Source organism: Microplitis demolitor, chromosome 9 (genome assembly GCF_026212275.2).
Source record: "Microplitis demolitor isolate Queensland-Clemson2020A chromosome 9, iyMicDemo2.1a, whole genome shotgun sequence".
Lineage (NCBI taxonomy): Eukaryota > Metazoa > Arthropoda > Insecta > Hymenoptera > Braconidae > Microplitis > Microplitis demolitor.
The window spans coordinates 19,105,439-19,126,923 of record NC_068553.1 but is presented as its reverse complement, the minus strand read 5'-3'; the positions used below and the strand labels follow the sequence as shown (position 1 = coordinate 19,126,923).

The 21,485-nt window shown below is 28.4% G+C and overlaps 1 protein-coding gene across 1 annotated transcript in view; it reads left to right on the top strand.

The window, feature by feature from the left end:
* The window catches only part of LOC103580437 (5-hydroxytryptamine receptor), a 29,682-nt gene extending 13,431 nt beyond the window's left edge, over window positions 1-16,251 (top strand). The window contains exons 2-7 of the mRNA XM_053741905.1: window positions 3,382-4,066; window positions 6,515-6,648; window positions 13,869-14,012; window positions 14,625-14,780; window positions 15,509-15,669; window positions 15,757-16,251. Coding sequence (XP_053597880.1) covers window positions 3,943-4,066; window positions 6,515-6,648; window positions 13,869-14,012; window positions 14,625-14,780; window positions 15,509-15,669; window positions 15,757-16,228 — 1,191 coding nt within the window. The 5' untranslated portion in view covers window positions 3,382-3,942 and the 3' untranslated portion in view covers window positions 16,229-16,251. The remainder of the gene's footprint in view (window positions 1-3,381; window positions 4,067-6,514; window positions 6,649-13,868; window positions 14,013-14,624; window positions 14,781-15,508; window positions 15,670-15,756) is intronic.
* The last annotated feature ends 5,234 nt before the right edge of the window (window positions 16,252-21,485 follow it).

Here is a 21,485-nt window from a genome sequence, read left to right as displayed (position 1 = left end):
ACCTCAGTGTCTACATTAATTTTTTTTTTTCGACGGATCTAAATAATTCATACGAATTGTTAATGTTACAGTCTATCGGCCGGGATTTATATCAACTCAAGGTACGCATAGAATAAAAATTTTTACCTGAAGTTGCTTTAGATAAATATTTCAATTTTTTATTTTTCTAAAAAATTCCGTTACCGAGATCCATTTTTTAAAATTTAAATTTCCCGCCAATAATTATTTTTATTTATATTTAAATGAAGCCGGGTAAAATGGACTCTTTTAAAAAATTTCTTTTGTAAAATTCGAGACTCAAAAGAAAATTTTAAATTAAAAAAAAAAAAGGGACTTAAAATCTTAAATCAAAATTTTGATGATGACATAAATGAATAAAAAATCAAAGCTAGATTAATATGTAAATGACAATTTTTATAATGATAAACAGGCGTAAACTCGTCGCATTAAGTGTCAGGGTCCACGTCAAAAATAATTGATGTACTCAGTTAAAGTGCCTTGACGTTGATAAAGTGAGTATTTTATCTGGCATAAGTAGAAGATGATAATATTCCTTATTATTTTTATTTTCACTTGTTTATTTATAGTTGATAACTTTCACTTAAAAAAAATTATTTCTTCAAATTCTGATATATTTTTTTTATATATATAAAATATATGAAATAAAGTTTTCGTGATCATTATAAGAAACATTAAATGTTAGCGACTAATCGAACAGCCGTTATGAGCTCAATATATATAGAGAAAAGTTTTTTCAACTAATACAAGATTTTCAAACCATTAAGCTGCTGACGGTCCACATTGATGGTAAATTAAATTCGCATTGACATAGAAAATAATAAAAAAATAAATTTTTATCATTGAAAAAAATGATGGTTTTATTTAGTGACGACGAAGCAAAAAAAATGATAAATAAAATACGAGTTGCTGGAGAATAAAAAAAAAATAGATATAAGATGTAAGAAAAAGGAATAAAAGAGATAAAAAATAAGAAACAAAAGAAAGGGAAGGGAAGGGATGAAAAAAGCTTGAGATCCTTTGCGGTTTCATCGTAGCTTGATAAATGATGTTGAAACAGTCGCTGGTTCTCTTTCTCTCAATTACTCTTCGTGTCGAGTGATTCCAGTTGGTTCGGCTTTAAATCCCATCTGCGGGTCTCGCACTCCGCTACTCGTAAAAGACTAAATAAATTGCTGACACATTATTATTGTTCAAGCTTGTTTAGAGAAATTGAACTTTGAGTTAAAAACTTATTAATCATTCCGCGTTTATCTCTATAGATCTATATAAACAGTCATTGTTTTTTATGCTCGAGGTTTGTAGATATATAAGTACATAAATACTGGGGATATAAAATGGGTTATTCTATTGGGGTAAGGGTTTTATTAGTTCGAAGTATAGAAATTCAGTAGATTGGAAAAGAGTAAAATATGAGATCGATTAATTTTTTTACTATTTTTCACCATTTAAAATAAAAAATTATACATGAAAAATTTAAAATCAAGTATATATCATGTAGCAGGTGCCATAAGGGCGTCCACCTGTACGCAGAGATAACTATGTCCTTTATAATTTACTGTTTTAATGCCATAAATTCAACTTTTATCACTGCATTGACAAAAAGTGACGATACATCACTTTTACTAAAAAAGACCTCAAAAATATGAAATTTATGATTTTTTACCCCCACTATTGTAACTATTATACAAATATCTTGTCATTCAATCTAAAAAACAAAATCTAATGATTATTTTTCTCGTTCCAGATTCTACTGGGGTAAGGGTTTTATTAGTTCGAAGTATAGAAATTCAGTAGATTGGAAAAGAGTAAAATATGAGATCGATTAATTTTTTTACTATTTTTCACCATTTAAAATAAAAAATTATACATGAAAAATTTAAAATCAAGTATATATCATGTAGCAGGTGCCATAAGGGCGTCCATCTGTACGCAGAGATAACTATGTCCTTTATAATTTACTGTTTTAATGCCATAAATTCAACTTTTATCACTGCATTGACAAAAAGTGACGATACATCACTTTTTACTAAAAAAGACCTCAAAAATATGAAATTTATGATTTTTTACCCCCACTATTGTAACTATTATACAAATATCTTGTCATTCAATCTAAAAAACAAAATCTAATGATTATTTATCTCGTTCCAGATTCTACTGGGGTAAGGGTTTTATTAGTTCGAAGTATAGAAATTCAGTAGATTGGAAAAGAGTAAAATATGAGATCGATTAATTTTTTTACTATTTTTCACCATTTAAAATAAAAAATTATACATGAAAAATTTAAAATCAAGTATATATCATGTAGCAGGTGCCATAAGGGCGTCCATCTGTACGCAGAGATAACTATGTCCTTTATAATTTACTGTTTTAATGCCATAAATTCAACTTTTATCACTGCATTGACAAAAAGTGACGATACATCACTTTTTACTAAAAAAGACCTCAAAAATATGAAATTTATGATTTTTTACCCCCACTATTGTAACTATTATACAAATATCTTGTCATTCAATCTAAAAAACAAAATCTAATGATTATTTTTCTCGTTCCAGATTCTACTGGGGTAAGGGTTTTATTAGTTCGAAGTATAGAAATTCAGTAGATTGGAAAAGAGTAAAATATGAGATCGATTAATTTTTTTACTATTTTTCACCATTTAAAATAAAAAATTATACATGAAAAATTTAAAATCAAGTATATATCATGTAGCAGGTGCCATAAGGGCGTCCATCTGTACGCAGAGATAACTATGTCCTTTATAATTTACTGTTTTAATGCCATAAATTCAACTTTTATCACTGCATTGACAAAAAGTGACGATACATCACTTTTTACTAAAAAAGACCTCAAAAATATGAAATTTATGATTTTTTACCCCCACTATTGTAACTATTATACAAATATCTTGTCATTCAATCTAAAAAACAAAATCTAATGATTATTTTTCTCGTTCCAGATTCTACTGGGGTAAGGGTTTTATTAGTTCGAAGTATAGAAATTCAGTAGATTGGAAAAGAGTAAAATATGAGATCGATTAATTTTTTTACTATTTTTCACCATTTAAAATAAAAAATTATACATGAAAAATTTAAAATCAAGTATATATCATGTAGCAGGTGCCATAAGGGCGTCCATCTGTACGCAGAGATAACTATGTCCTTTATAATTTACTGTTTTAATGCCATAAATTCAACTTTTATCACTGCATTGACAAAAAGTGACGATACATCACTTTTTACTAAAAAAGACCTCAAAAATATGAAATTTATGATTTTTTACCCCCACTATTGTAACTATTATACAAATATCTTGTCATTCAATCTAAAAAACAAAATCTAATGATTATTTTTCTCGTTCCAGATTCTACAACTCGAAAACAATGACATCGATACATTCATTGGCCCACAAACTTCACCTAAATCTTCTCTATCTCATCTCTTAATCAGTTTTAAAATGTCCTCACTATCACGAGCTTTATCACTGCTACCACAACTTCAACTACTCCTACTACCTCTACTACTACTATGCTCCTCACGAATTTTTTAAGTCCTTCCATTTCGCCACTGCGTCTGCAGCTGCTTAACGTACACCAGCCCCATCAGATAAAAGCTCACGAACAAAAAGCACCATTAGGCAGCAGTAACAAGTAAAAAGTTAAGCATCACGACCGCCAACACCACCAACTCACAAAGATAACTTTAAAAAATGCAACCAACATACCATTTAACAAACCGTTAATCACTACCAGCAAAACTTTGTAAACTATTACCATTTATAATGACAATGACACTTGAATTAACGACAAACAGATGATACAGCTTATTTTCAATTATATATATATATAAATAATCGATCCAAAAATTACCTTTGATTACCCCGCCAGCAAGATTATTTATATTTTTAAATAAATAAAACAATAAAATGGATATGACGATAAATAACACGGGAAACATTTCATCTATCGAAGGACCGTCACCATTTGATGATGTTACCGCAATACTTACTGCTGTTGTGCTCGGTCTTCTCATACTTATTACTGTTATTGGTAAGTAATATTTATAACTTATTATTATTATTGCTAAGAAAAAAAATCTAGACATCGGGCCCAAAAACTTCCAGCTGTTTACAAACTTCGTTTTCTCGATTTCTGTGCGCTAACATTATTACGAAGACTTCTCTGAAAACCCTAGAGAAATTTTCGAAAAAAATTTTTTTAGTCAACTGATGAAAACTAGATTGTCTAAAATTGGACCGAAACCACAAACTTCCCTTTTTTTTAAATTTGAAATTTTTATGGCGGGAAGTTTAAAAAAATATTTAAAAAAAGTCGACCAAGCCGGACTTTATAAAGTAGTATTAAATATTTGTCAGCATTGAAAGTAAATTAGCCTGTTTATAAATAAAACTTTCTATGGAATTAATTTAATAAGATTTAAATTTTCAAAACTAGTATAAGATTGCTGTTGAAAAATTATTCTTAAATAAAATTTTTTAATGATAATATTACTACAGTTTACGTCACGATTCAAAATAATTAGGACTTTAGTTTCCTTCGAAGATTTACGTCAGATTATAAAATACAATAGAATTTGCTACAATCCGATATGTCTTAAGTGTACAGGCCAGTAATTGGTTGACACTAAGTACAGTAAAATTTTCCATGTAGCCTAGAAGATATAGCTCGCGCTGTCAGATAAAAATTGGGAACCCAAGCCAGGATTTGAACCCTGATCTGCGGAGCGTCACGCTGGCACTGAGCCCACTCCGTCACAGGGTCGGTTCAGTCGAGTAACGATTACTCCGCAATTTTCTACGTGCAAATTATTGTTCACTTTTTTTTTTTTTAATAATTTTTACATGATCCTGTTTAATTTCATTAATCTTCACTTAACTTATCCTGCTTACCGCAGTGTTTACTCAATGCAAATCCATTGAGGTGGAAGATCAATAGACCAATCACGAAAGAGAACTCTAAGGGGTGAAAGAAGGTCATAGCTCTTTGAAAGTTTAGTTTCAAAGTAACCTTGTTGCGTCATGTTGAGCTGACAGTTACCGCCGTTAAAGTATCCCGAAATTATATTTACAAATAATCGATCACGTGCATGCGTTTCCCAATTTTTCATTTAAATATTTCCAGTAGTTTTTAATTTCCCAACCCCCACTCCTCGATAAAAAGGGTCTTTTGACAATTTTTTCAGTTCACTGGATAATTAACTACTGTCCATCTTACCTCATTTAAATAATTGGAATAATTAAATCCTGAGTAGTATTAAAAATAATGCAAACATCAAAGATAATAAAAGTAATTATAAAACTGTCGCTAAAATTTAAAGCGCGATATTATAAATAATAGAATTTGTCTATTTGAAGTTTCTGTAAAAAATAATTTATGTAATTACTTATATACAATAAAGCTTATTTGTTGTTGTTTCTGCTTTAATTCTGAAGTCTTTTTAAAAAGATCGGGTCGTCCAAAGCTGTCGTAATTAATACATCAAGAAACTTGGTTTATAAAGCCTCAAGTTTATTATTTTTTTTTCTTTCATTTACTTTTTAAACTCTTTTACTTACTGAGGATCCGAGATTATATTTTAATTCAGTTACTTTTACTGGAATATAATTACAGTTTTATTTATTATTTTACGTTGGATCAAACTTATATATTTGGCCCCGTGCCTGACTTGTTGATGAAAAAAAAAAATATAAATAATTTATATTAAATTTTTTATTTTAATTTCAATATTAAATGCGACTATGGGATAAAATTGACACCCTGATTACTACTTTTTTTTACCCTTCAAAAGCTGCTGGAGTCAATGAATTTTCAAAAATATATTTTTGAGTAATAGATAAACATATTTATAATTGAAAGGACAAAGTTAAAAAAATAATAATTTTTTTTTTCTATAATTAAATAAAATAAATAAATTTATTTGAAATAGATTGCTCTGGCATTGACAGAGAAATAAATTACAACAAATGTTATCTCTTTACATTGCCCCGACTTTTTATTACTTTTTGTCTGTTCCTCTTTACCTCAACGAAAATTGATTCTCTACAAGTGTTTTTATCCTGTTAAATAGAAAAACATTGGCAAAGTTTTACAATCTATACTTTTATTGAACAATTTCCCCGACAATTACTCAATAAATATCACTAATTTATTTGTAATTGAGTTAATTTTTAATCTCAAAATTGTAATAAAAAAAAATTTCTTTGTCAATAAAAAAATAAATTTAATTTAAATCGAAAAAAAAATTTTTAAATTTCAATAAAAGTTTTAAGTTTTACCCCTCGAGTAAATATACCAGCTAATTGTTTCCAAATCCTCCTGGGATAAAAGTAATAAGAGGGATTCCACTTTTTATTTTATCCTACTTCGCGATTGTTAATTCAATTTTACTTTTTGTTCTTTACAATAAATTTAAAAATTTAATTTTCCCTCCAAAAAACTCCAAAAAAAAAATAATAATCAATTTTTTTTATGTTACAGGAAATGTGTTCGTAATTGCCGCAATTTTGCTAGAAAAAAATTTACAATCTGTAGCGAATTATTTAATTGTCAGTCTCGCCGTTGCCGATCTAATGGTCGCATGTCTCGTCATGCCACTTGGTGCCGTGTATGAGGTAAAAATCACATGATTAATTAATATATAAATAATATAAATGCTCTGACTTTAAAATAAATTTTAAATTTAGTACAAAAGATAACGTAATTAATGTCAATATGAATAATTACCTCCGTTTGCCTAAACGTTATCATTTTAAACTGGTACTGGGCAGTATAAATACACCAGCAAGCTATGAGCTGTTATTTATTATATTTTTCTTTAAAGTAAGTGGGATATTCATATGAATATTCAATAATTCTATTGTGTATTTTTAAAAAACAGTTGCGTTATTTATCATTTAATAATTGTTATTCATTGTTTTATTATTCATACGTTTATTTTATTCTATTTATTTACTTTTTTTTTTTTTTTATCATTTATACATTACAAACTTTATTAAAATAATTTAAATAACAAATTATGTATATGTATATAAAGGGGTTAGGCGGGAAAACGAGACCATTAAGAAAATAATGAATTGTTGCGCATGGGAATACGGGATTTTTTTTTGCTACACCAAGTAATTAAGCCAAATTTCAAGCCGTAGAAAAAAATTTGAACCTTCACTTCTATGCCCGCAGTCTAATATAATATAGAAATTTTTTTTTCAAGTTTAAATTTTTTTAGAAGAAAAAGCAACAGGAAGCAATGCTCAGAAATACAATTTGGTTCATAAGCCGCAAGGTGGCGTTTATATATCGCGATGGTAGATTGGTGGATGTGAGCACGCAATATCGAAAATCGATTTCCCACGGGTGACTTTATAAATAAAAAGAGAAAAAAAAGATGAAAAAAATGCAAATTGAATAATACCGCGGGAGTGTGTGAGAAGCAGGAGGAATAGTACTCGGAACGATGGAACCATGCGAGCCATCGATATTCGTTTTCGTTATCGGGACTGAGTGCCAGGATCTCTGGTAATCCGGACTAAAAAAATAAAAATATAAAAAATAACTAAAAAGAAGATATCGTTGATAGGCGTCCACAGTTTTCAGAATATCTTCAATCATTATTTAAAAGTTATAATAAATCGAATCGTTGGATCTATAAAGATAATCGGTCTCATACAAATCGACCTTTTTTCAGCTTAAATTTTTTTTTTTTTTTATTATTATTGTTATTTTATTTGTTCGCGACAAGGGTCAATTGCTAAACTTTTGTTTCGGGTTTTCATCTTTTCGGAAGTGATATTACGGTTATAATAGAAAATACTCATACATTTTTTTTTTATTCTTTTATTTCAGAAAGAAATAAAATAATTACCCCATGGTAAAACGAGACAATTTTTTATATAAAAATATTCCATATGAAAAAAAAAATAGACTAGAAATTTTTTAAGAAAAGCTGAAGGAAATTGATATTTTCATAAAATTTGAATCTTGTTTGAAATGTATCAAAAGTTATAACAAGCTCTTGAAAGTCTGGATCATTGCCATTTTACACATGTCAACACTTACAATATGTAAAGTAATACATGTCCTAGATAGTAGAAACGAGGATTAAAAATATGAGTAGAAAAAAAAAAGAAATAAATTAAAGTGATAGTTAAAAATTTTTTTCCTGCCTTTACATAAATTTAGCTACTCGTAAATATCGATCCGCCGGATAAAACTTTAACATCGGTAAATGTGACGACTGCGCGAATATTGAGGATACTTTTTCACAAACTAACGAGTTTAAACTAAAAACGTGCCTTATGCTTTTTCTCAGTTATAACATAGAATGAATTTAGTAAATATTATATAAAAAAAAAAAAAAAAAAAAAAAGTTTTTTAAATAGTTTCAAACATTTCTCTTCTTTACTTAAGCATTACACATCCTGTAGAATGCATAAAACATTTAGAATTCACCCTACCCTATATCCACAGCATCCTAAATACCACTCCCCCATTTCGAAATTATAATACTGGGTCAGAAGACATAATACCGTATTATCGCCAATGATAACTAAGCTATCCGATAAAAGTTTTGTAGATAATCATTTTTTTTGGGATCAAATAACCATTTCACAGGATTTATCTAATCTAATTTTGAAAAAAAATGTCATAAAAGTAATTACTTTAATTAAATGCTATATAAAGTATAAATTTTTTATTGGCCGTATATTTTTCAGACGGCCAATTGACCTAATTATTTTTTTTCAATCGCTTTTTACTATTTCACTCTAGAACTTTACTAAATATCATAACTCAAATCCTATTTATTTAATTATAATAAATATATAAATCTTAAAACCGAAAGTATTACAATCTGAGCCGCCATTTGTATTTTTCATTACTTCAGCGCTCTGCCGCAGCGGCGCTGTAGCAAAAGTTGCAAAATCGCGAGGAAAAAAAAGGCGGGTAATTTAAAAAATTCAAAATTTTTATACAAAAATAAATTATTGCGGCATGAGGTTTTGTACAGTGATGAAGATAAAACTTTTTTTTTACTGTGAAAAAAATAAAAAATCAATTGAATGAAACCCATCGAAGTGAAAAATAAAAAAAGTGTATTTTTACTGTTGGTAAAAATAAAAGAAATGATAGACAATAATTTAGCTCGACATATCAAAAAGAAATATCTTTTTTCTATAACTCATATATGAAAAGAGTGACTTCTCGGTAACATATAAATATAAACCCAGGAGAAATTCCCGGATCATAGACTTTCAGGTCGGAGGTGTCCGTGGATGTCAGCAATACTTTTGTTTATTCCGATAAAAGGGGATGAAGAGTATATAAAAGTTAGCAGTGAAACTGGGGTAGAGAAAATCTCTAACTAGACCAAGTCTTCTGATCAATGTGTTAAGGATTGCGCATAGATTTACGCAAGTCTGTGCGTTCATCTGTGACTAGTGACGCTACCGTAGGGTTTGTCTTGAAAATGGGGGACAGATGAAAGAGGATGAGTGAGATAAAAAAAAATGGACAAAGAATAGAGAACAAAGTGATGGAAAAAAAAAGAGAGAAAAAATAAATAAATAAATAAAATTCAATGGGGGTTGAAAGAACGAGCCAGTGGCGAGAAAAATAACACGGTTAAACTGAGAACCGGGTGATAAGCGAGAAGATTAGATACCGGGTTTCAAGACAACGGGAGGTTGCCGAGCTTGATGTATGCCTGCTTGAAAGTCCATTCTTGGTATTAGAAATACTTTATTTTTTTTCTCACATTTTTTCTTACTGCAACTTTTCAGTCTGACTACTTTTTTTAAAACTTTAAATTTATTTTATTCTTTTTTAAAAAATTCTAACACTCAATTTAATAATTTATCAATTTTTTCATATTTTGAATTTACAATAAATTAGACTGCAATTATTTAGTGACGTATACGAATATGCAGGCAGAAAATAAGAACGAAAAGCCTGATTTAGTTTATATTTATCGTTATTAGTATAACTATCCACATTTTTTACTACTGATCGTTTAATGCTGAGGTACGACCATAAACAAGGATTTTCCCTGGTGCCATAAAATTCAATACAAAGTCTATATATATATATATTAGTAAACGAGAAAATGTTAAGCCTTGACTTTATGTAATTTAATAGATCAGCCATATTTTTAGCTTCAACTTAAAATTTAAAATTCAATCTCAGAAAAAATTAACCATCATTCCAATTTATGAAAATCTTTTTAAAAAAATTTTTTGTAAAAAACAAGTCTGATGGCATTGCAAAAAAATTCGATCAGCTTTACGTCCCAAGTTACTTTTTACAGTAAATTTTTTTTCCTAACGCTATCTTTTAGACTCGATCGGTTCGAATGAAGCTCAGACTATCGAGAGTTCATCAAGATTACGTTTAGTGTCCAGACATATTGAGTCTGTTTTAAAAAATAATTATTTTAAAAATTTAAAAAAAATTTTCTATCAAAAGTTTTTTAAAAATTAGGTCTTAGGTATGTGAAAAATTTAATAGGACGAAGGTTATGGAGAGAATTTGTTAGGCAGAATTATGTTATCAAATTATTGTTAATCTCGGCAAATTCTCCATCGACCACTTGATTACAAGCGGATATTGGTAGATTCTCTGATGCAACTTCTCTACCTTAATATTATCATCCTCATCCATCTCATCCTTCTTACCGCGATGATCAACGACTGATTTATCTACCCCATATTTGACTCGATCTAACTCTGCCCACCCCATCTACACATACATTAACATATATACATCATCAATAGTTATATCTACATCGGCACTCGTCCATTACAAATGTGTATTAGTTTCTTGCCGCACTACCAACTAGTTCCGTCATTAATAGGTATCTAAAGATTATTAAGAGTACTACAAAGCTTATCGTTATCGCGTATCTAAAACCATGTGAACTCTGATCCCCCCCCCTCTCTAATTTTATTTTCTGTCTCTGTCTCATCTACAGCCAGACTCAACTACTATAGATTAATCCACTCGAATTACTAGAGTAAGTGGATTATAGAAAATCGTTCGAGCAATTTCAACTAGTAATGTATTTTTAGTTGGCAAATAAGTTTTAATGGCCATTAGAAAAAAAAATTATTTTTTAGTTTTTTTATATCAAGGCTATTGAGGTCTATAAAAAAATTACCTCAGGTAAAAAATTTTAATTAGAGTTTTTATTGAGAAAAGTTAGACATTACCCATATGAAAATAACATATATGGTCAAAATATATGATAAATATCAGAAAATATATGTGGCAAATTTAGCTAAATTTTCTGATATATTTTTCTTTTTTATTAAAAAATATAATATTCGTCATATATTATTTCATACAGAAGTTCTCCGTTCATTTTTCCGAAATTTTGTACAGATCAGAAATGTCATAATTTTTTTTTTTTATCTAAAATTTGTTACTTACTAATAATAATTTGAAATTAACTGTCGCATATAATATTTCGCGCTATTATTTAAAAATGAATGTACTGAAAATATTGTAAAATTTTTTGCCATAAGGAAGTAAATTTTCGCTGAGTTATTCATAAAATATTTAAGTTGAGTAAAATGAAGGGTAAAAGTACGAAGATAAGATATGAGTAAAGTGAAAGGAGTATGAAAAATCTAAATGGAAATGTATGTGTAATTTTGAAACAGATTTATTCAAACATACATTACAGCACACATTACTTGGCTTTGATATTATTATTATTATTTTGTGGTTGTCCTAGCATGTAGCTGCCAGTACGTATAATACAGAGTAGTGTAATAGTATCAACTCAAACTCAATTTCCAGTCGGTTGGCTGCTGAAATCCACACCTGTGGTCCGCCAAATTACTTTTCTCACAGTTTCCTTGTTTTGGACTCCAAGAATATCGTTCGCCAAACAATTTCACCGTTATGACAACCTGCGCCAGATGCAGCTGCATATATTCTGAGGGACTTGTACTGGAGAAATATTTTTAGTTTTTTTCTTGTTAATGTAAGAAGAAGATATGACAAGTAAAATAATACGAGATATGTCGTTTCCATATATTTCTAGTTTTATTATAACATATATGTATAAGCATATTCTGCAACGATTTATAATATTTACTGTTTTTATTACGAGACATAAAATTTTATCTCGACGATATTTTATTTTCATTCTTTCGAGTTCGAGACTTGTTATTAATATTAAAAATATTATTTTATTGGCATTTATTATTTAGTTTTATTATGTTTACTTTGTTTCTGTGACAAGTACCATTATATGTTGAAAAATATGCATTAAAAATAAAAATTTAATGTAAGCAACTTGAAGGGTAGGATAAAAATGATATGCGTAGTTGAGCTAAATAACCAGAATTGTAATTTAAATCTCAACATCCCTCTACTGTAAAAAACTCCTGCTCTATTTACTCCATTTCCGGGTAATACTGAATTTTTTCAACAAATAAATTATAAAAAAAAATTTTCAAAAAATTGCACCTGTAGATTTTTCAATTCTCTACAAGTGCATTTTTTTATTTTTTTTTTTTTTGCAATTCCTTTGTTGAAAAAATTCAGAAAATTGTTAACAGTCACCTAATTTTATGATCATAATTTTGCAAGGGATTTTTTTAAAAAACTCTGATTTCGCATTTAAAATTTTGTAAATTGCGATAATTATCGCGTAACAAAATAGGATAATGTATCATCAGAGACTACAATTTGACATCCCATTTAATTGAAGTATACTCTGGCTGAGAAAACTCAATCAAGCTCTCTATTGATGAGACTTATTGTCTTCTGTGTGACGGACTGAGTACGCTAAGTATAATAATGGGCAGAACTACAGCCCCAAAGCTCCCTTAATGTATTTATCATTAATATATATATATATATATTATATAGATGTAGATCGGCATATATATACGTCGAACATAGAGGGTCTGATAAAAGGGATCTCGCTCTACAGGTAATCGCGTGGCAACATCGATCGGCGTTTACCTCTTCTCCACTCGCTCTAATCTCATCCAAATGTAATTAAATTTTCACGCCACCGATGAGCATTACGAAAATTCCGCCAAGAATTTAACTTGAGGTTTCGCTAAATATATATCTACATATATTTTATCAATTTACTTTCAGCTCACACTATTTAATAAATACGTAACTCTGTTTAATTAAACAATTACGCGCCTAAATTTTCAAAATAAAATTCAAATCTGTCTTCGTTTCAATAACAATAAAGTTAATTTATTTTTATTCTATTGTGTATAGAAAGTTCTGGTTGAATGATTCAGCATTTTGAAAAGCTTAAAATCTCAAGAACTATATCGATTTTAGAACACGAGCTTCTATTCTATTCTATTTTTTTTTTTTTTATTATTATTATTATTATCATTTTTTTTTTTTTTTTTTTTTTTTTTCATTTTCTTTTGCGTCATTTGCAAGCCTGTCCTCTTGTCTTCTTCGCATTAACTCGACGAATTTACGATATACTACAGATGCCATTGTTCGACGTCGTCATCGTCGTTGTCCTAGAGCTTGGAAATTCGTTATGTTGGCAGAATTTCTTGATAAAAACCAACTCAACTGATATATTGTCAAGTGGAAAAATGAGAAAATAAAATCCTACATATCCATGTAAAAACAAAATTTTTAAAAATACAGATCATTAGAGTTAACGATCTACAAGTGCCTTTTGTCATTTTTTTTTTTTGAAATTCTATTGTCAAAATTTTTCAACTGATGAAATTTTAAAAAAATAAAAAAAACCTACAAGTGAAATTTGTTTTGTGATCGTTTTTTAAAAAATTCAAAAGTCAGTTTAATTTACAAAAAAATATAAAATTTTTTTTCTTATGTTTAGATATATTCAGGATGGTCACTAGGCCCAGCACTTTGTGATATGTGGACAGTTAGTGACGTACTATGTTGCACGGCATCAATTCTTCATCTAGTAGCCATCGCAATTGACAGATTTTGGGCCGTGACAGACATAAATTATATCCAGGTAAATATCACTTCCATAATTTTTAATAAATTTTCTTACCCTGCCCATAAATAAATTAAACAATCCCTTAGTTCGTAAATAAAAAAAAAAAAAACATCACTAATTAATTTATTAAGGAAATATTTTAAAAAAAATAATTTCAGTAGTCCAGCGCTGACACCAAAGCAACGTTGGCTTGAATTATTACCTTGCTCTTGCCAAATTTATAGCACCTATAGCGTGTAAAGGATCTATACATTTTATCTTAAAGAATTGTAATAATTTAAGTCAGCGCTAGTTGTCTTGACTAGACCTTCTCGGAAATTATTATCAGAAAATTCTCTCAGACAAAAATCTACCCTGCCTTTATTTTATTTTTTTTTTTTTTTCCCGATTCCCTTATACACTTTTTATTGATCATCAAACAAAGTAAGTAAAAGTAATAATAATAACAATAAAGTCCGCCCGTAAAACATAAAAAAACCTGACACTTTTGTCTCCACTAAACGTATCATTTTTGAGACCACTAAGGGTATGACTAGATCACTAGTGATGTTATTATGTTCTGATGGAGTCATCATACATCAAACATAGATATCAAAGTATAAAGAATAACAATTATAATGGTTTCAGGCACGAAACCCAAAAAGAATTGGGATCTTAGTTATTATTGTGTGGGTCGTCTCGTTGGGAATTTCCTTGGCCCCACAATTGGGATGGAAGGATCCTGGTTTTATGAGACGTATTGCCGAGGGAAAATGTCTTGTGTCACAGGATCCATCATATCAGGTAGAATATAACTTTCAAATAAACCTACATACATATTTATATATATTTTATAGTGCATTATATGTCTTTGTCTATAGAGTAAATATAGAATAAGTAAGTTTATGAAAAGTAAAATAAATGGCAGCTTCATTCGCTTTTTTACGACGGTATCAAGTAAAGAATTGTATTGTGAAAATTGTTGGTAGAATTTAACTGTGGATAAAAGTAAGAAAGTACTTAAAAAAATCATTAAATTTTATTAATAATTTTTTACAACAAAAAAAAAATTATTTCCTCTGAATTAGTATCTCATTTTACCCTAGTTTTCTAGAATCGACGTTAAATATGAAACAACCCCAATCTCTAGTTAATAAATTTAAAAAAAAAAAAAAAGTCTATAAATCTAAAATACATGTGTCTTATTTTTTACCCTATAATCCCTCTATATTGACTCTTGAGAATCTCATAAAATCATCATCTCCTATTCACATCTATATTCAATATAAATCATACATATATCCCCATCCAGTCATATATATGTCATTCTACTCTCATATACACATTAATTCACTTCAGTTCATTGAGTCTCTTCCAATTCCAATCAATAAACTTAAATATAAATTCTCCCTATAAAAAAAAAATCTAATGCCGTCAAATACACTATTTATTATAATCATTTATATTTTTAATGATAAATTTTAAAAACTCTTTAAAAAAAAATTTATTAAATGTTCTTTTTCAACATTTAGATATTTGCGACGTGCGCGACATTTTACGTCCCTCTATTGTTAATTTTAATCCTGTATTGGAGGATATTCCAAGCTGCTCGAAGACGAATACGAAAGCGTCCAGGAGCGGCATACCAACCGTCTCACGAGAGAAGAGGGATCCTGAGGCTCATAAAGACAGGGTTAATATTTAAAATATTTAAAATAAAATAAATATTTATCAACCTCGATATCAATTAAATAACATACTTTAAATACTTATTATTCAGGCCAAGAGAGGAGTCAACAGCGTTCACAATAACACGTTCGACTCCTGATCATTCATCAGTTTCACCAGAAAAGACCTCATCCAATGGGGCAAATGTAAGTCAAACATTAACCAGCACCTCGGTGACAACAACGACGGCGACAATGGCCGTCGTTACGACACCAGGTACACAGCCACCGCAAATAACAACGACTAAGAAAAACCGGGAAACAATAGAAGCTAAGCGGGAAAGAAAAGCCGCTAAAACATTGGCAATAATAACGGGCGCTTTTGTTGCATGCTGGTTGCCGTTTTTTGTTGTCACCCTCCTACAAGCATTGTGTTCATCCTGTGCGCCGCCAGATATTCTTGCAAGTTTCTTTCTTTGGCTAGGTTACTTCAACAGCACTCTTAATCCCGTTATTTATACTGTTTTCTCACCGGAATTTCGACAAGCTTTCAAGCGAATACTCGGCGGCGCCACGCGTCGTTGACGATTTATTTAATTAGCTTTCTAGACTTATAGACACATATATACCATGTATACAATCTAGTTAAGTAGTGCATTTTTATAAATACGATAAAAAACTTTATTCACATTTTATGAAAATTTGTTACGTCTAAAGATCTAAGAAAAGGGGAGGAGCGAAATTTTATTTTTTCCACTGACCCATTTTACAAAAATGCAAAAACATTAACCCGTAAATGACACTTGTCATTTTTTTTTAAACTTTTAAAAATTTAAAAAAGACCGCGTAATTTTAAATTCAAATTCAAAATCCCAATGATAAAGTTTGAAGGTTCTTTGTACAGGTAAGAAATATGTTCCACCCTCGGGTAAAAATATGTCACTATGGTAATTTAAGGGTCAATATTAGTTGGTCCACGTTACCCAATTTATAAACAACTCGATTAAAAGTTAAGCTCCGGATATCAGAGGCAATATATTTACTAAATCCCTCCTTAACTTATTCATTAACCCGTCAATCGTATTTTATTATTTTCTTTTCAATAAAAAATCCAACGGATTTGAATCTGACACAGTATCGAGATAAATTCATTTAAATTAAATGTTAACTTTACTACAACTCGTTGCCAAAGATTTATTCCAGCTCAAGAATCGGCTCTTTTTCTACAAACTTTATTGGATAAACCACGAGACCCGAAAGAACGCTACAAGGACACGATTTACGGTCTTTCCGGATCGCGAATCACGATACCAGTTAAACGCACTACCCGACAAACCTATATCTTTCGTTATACTTTTTATCTATATATATATTTATATATCTTTTTTACAATTTTCTCATTTGTCCCCATCTGTTACTTTCATTATAAAATTTCCTGTCCATACATTTTTTTTTATTCCGCGAATTGCAGGGACAAAGCGTCCGATATAAATCCTCGGATAAAAAAAATTCAAATGTTCATTCGGTTGCTTATAACATAACTATAAATTATTTAGCATCAGATCTACATTTATCATTTTTTTAATGCATTTTACTAAAAATTTATTATTGTAAAAAATAAAATTCAAATGTCATTAAAATTTTTTTGGTTTTATGCATCCGCTAATCTTCTTAAATATGCATTTTAAAATATATATGTATATATATTTTTTTGCAGGCTGTTTTAATGCACATTATTTATATAGATTAAGTAAAAACAATTGAAAAAAAAATATATATATATAAAGTTGTAAAATCTCCATTTAAAGTAAAAAAAAATGTTTCACATACTCGACATTTACATTAAGTATTTTATCAAAGTTAAAAACACTTAGAATTTTAGCAACCCGAGTTAGAGTACATTAATATGATACATTTATATTTTACGCTTTAGATATTTTATAAAAAGCTAAAAATTGCTGGTTGTTTAATAGGCTGGAGTTAATTTTTAATTTTCCATGTCTGTATAAATTTAAAATCATTTTTTTTATTAAAAATTTTTTAAATTTCAAAAAAAAAATTCAAGTCCGCTCGAAAATTCACTGGTTTAAATTTGCTCTAAAAAAAATGTTTTTTATTTAAAATTTTCCGGTCTGTGATCTGGAAATTTTTTTTTTAAAATTACTAGACCAAAAAAAAAAAATCTTACTAAAAAAATTAAACTCCATTCTATTAAATTTAAAAAAAATTAGTATTAAAATTTGTATAATAGTTAAAATGCCTAATGATTTGTTTTTGTACTCATTACCATAACCGGATTTTAAAATAAATAATTGTTACAATGTTTAGAACTAGAAATTAAAAAAAAAAATGTTAATAAAAAAAAATGATTTGACATTAAAATAAAAATAAAAAAAAAAAAACTAATGTATTTTTATATTGTAATTAGTAATTAATTTCTAGCTCATTTACTTTTACGTCCGCTTGTTAGATTGAGCCCTTAACAAGCGGCCCGTAAAAGTTATTTATTAAATTTAAATTTAAAATAAATAATTATTTGGTCGTTGAATAAAAGATTTTTTTAAAATCACTATGTAAATTATATGTAATTGTTAATTAAAATGTTAATGACACTAGTAATTAACTGTAAAAATATATAATTAATGAAAAATAAAAAGAAAGTGTAGTAAATAAATTTATAAATTTTAGTTAATTAATTACAAGTAATGTGACACATACTCGGGATATACGGGATGGCAATTTGATTTAAGTTGTTTTATAAATAATAATTAATTAATTAATCAATTAATTAATTGGTAATTGTAATTGCTTGTAATTAAATACTAAAGCAAATGCCATTTTATAGATATAAATTTATAAAATATATCAATAATCAGACTAAGTGTATTTACTATCAATTATAATTGTAATGGAAATAAATCTTGTTACTGTTAAGAATTTAAAATAATTTAGAACAAATTAATTTAAAATTTTAAGTTAATTTTTGTAATGTTTTTGTTATGAAAAGTTATAATTATGTAAAGATAATTAATAAAGTGATTAAAATAAATGAAATATTTTTTTTTCTCAAGGGCAAGGACAGAATGAAAGATTTAAGATTAAAGATGAAGGATAAAGGGGTAGAGGGATGTAAAACAAGTTGTCGTGGTCGTAATGTCGCAGTCTTGATTTTACTTAACTTGACTTGTGATGAGAATCGGGTAAAGTACAAACTTGAGGTTGTCCTAGTCGTTTGCAGATGGGCTCGGCTTATAGACGACTTGAACTTTGGTTTTAGTGGCAGCAAAATGAAAGGCTAGACTCGAGTGGCTGGAGAATAAGTAAAGTGAATTTATTCTGTAGCTATAGCTATAGATATAAATATATGTGTGTGTACGTGAGTGTGTGTCTTAGGTTGAGCGAACGCTCGATTAAGTCTTAAGCTGGGGTCGATCGATAAATATATATCACAATCAGAAAATAGTTTTCCTCATAAGAATTTTCATTTATATATATATACTTTTATAATTATAAATTGTTGGCAAAGAAATTTATTTTAAATAATTTTAAATTCGCGGGAAAATTTTTTTTAAAATTTATTTTATAATTTTATTGCTAATTATATTTCTGACTTCAAAGGGATGAATTTTAAAATATGGAAAAATTTTTTAAAAATAATTCATGGGTGAAAAAATAAAAAACCGTAATGGTAATTCAAATTTTTTTTAATACAAATAGGAAATTTGTGGGAAAAAGAAAAACTCTATTTTACTCTGCCTATCTGATATTTATTACAGCTTGTAAAAAAAAGACTATTTAATTTTGAAATCTATAAAAAGTAAATAAATTGAATATTTGACGTAAAGGCCATTAAAAAATAAGTGGTTTTAAATGAAAATAAAAAAGCTCGTTTATTTAGCCATTAAAATTTTTTTAGTTACTGAAAGCAGAGTTGATATGAATGCTTTCATTAAAACATTTTAATTGTACGACTTCGAGAGCGTATGAAAAAATAGAGAATCCAAGTATAGATTTAACAGTCGCCCGGACAAATAAAAAAAAAGCTTAGGATACTGGATTTCTGACACATGTAGACTAAGTTTTTACATAAACTTTCTAAAACTTTTGTTGAAAAATTGCCAATTTTTAGAGAGCACAAAATACTCGTCATTTTTTAAATTTTTATTTCAGACAATTCTGTTTTTCTGGCGCCTGTCACAACGAAATTCTTCCGTCTAATGTCTACATCTCATTTAAATAATAATGATCCAACCCATTATACTTAAACAGATGCACAAAAAATTTTTTTGTCATAAAAAAAAATCCAGCATGGGATTTTTTTTAAAAAAACTAGTCAAGTAAAATAATAATATATATGAAGATATATGAGTAGATTGAATCGCAGCTTTTTCAGTGGCCTAATGTATAAATACAAGTGAAGTATAAAACTTGCGGCAACGTCGACAGGTATAACCAACAGCTGTTGAGAAAGACTATTCCTCATCTGGTTGCAACAGGCTAAGTATCTCTTTGAAGAGACATGGCTCGTTTATCGTTCCCATTACCTTTCTCTCTTTTCACATTTATATACCTCTTATTATTTTTATTTTTCTTCCTTGTTCCTTCTTCTCATCACCCCACCCATCCTCAACTCCCTTATTTTTACATTTTCCTGTCATTTTATTTTCTTTTCTTTTCCGGTACTTAAGCCGACCCAACTAAACACGTACACAAATTTGTCGTATGAATATCTTTAGCATTTAAATTACCTTTTGTTTAATTTTTCCCTTTTTTCTCTAAACAAAATTACTCCATTATTTATTTTCTGTAATAAACGACTCTTTTTTTTTTCATTTCATTATCACTATGTAAGTAGAAAAATAAATTGTTGATTAGAGGGTAATTTTATAATATATTTTATTATTTTTTTTTTTTATTGCAACATTCTGACCTAAATAAAATCAGGGCGTGACTGGCACCTTTTTATCGATCTTAAAACAAAAGACTACTCAATCTCAAGATGAATCCAATGACTTGTATATATATATATAGTATAAATTTATATACCTTTCAAAGTTTTTCTTTCATGCACTACGTCGAATAAATTGCATTTTCTCTTCATATTTCAACCATCTAAATTTTTTCATTTTTACATTATTATTATTATTAATATTTTTTTTTTTTTTTTTTTTTTTATATTAATGTTCCTGGTCACAAGCAATAACCAAGCGATTTTCTATAAAATCCCCACGGTAATGTTTTAATATCACTAAGAATATTTGATAATTTTTTTTTATTTTTTATATTATTATTATTTTAATATCTTGGGTAAATAAGAGCTTAAATGAGTCTTTAAAGTTTTTTATTTTTAAAAAATTATGCATTAATAATAACGATTTTTTTTTTAATTTTAAATCTACCGTAGGGGAAGCGGGTTACTATACTGAGATTTACACTGCTGTAAGTTTACATTATGCTGTGTAAATTTACACTACTATTGTAATTTCATACGTCAAGTGTAATGTGATGGCGAGAATCTCTATAGAAAGTAGGGCAAAATGGCCCCTATAAAAAAATTAATTTCTTTTTTTTTTCAAATCGGACATCAGCTAAAAAAATTAAAAAATTCAAAATTTTGCTGACCAACATGCCCCAGTTTATTACCCCCAGTTAAAAAAAAATTTTAGCTGAAAATAAAAATTAAAAAAAACTATAGAGTCCATTTTACCCCAACGAATTTTTTCTAGTCTACTAATTTAAAAAAAATATTTAATTTAAAAAATGTATATTTAATATAATTAAAATATGACGGCGCAGCATTGAACCGTAAATACATCCGCTTTACTGTCTATTCTGTTTTATA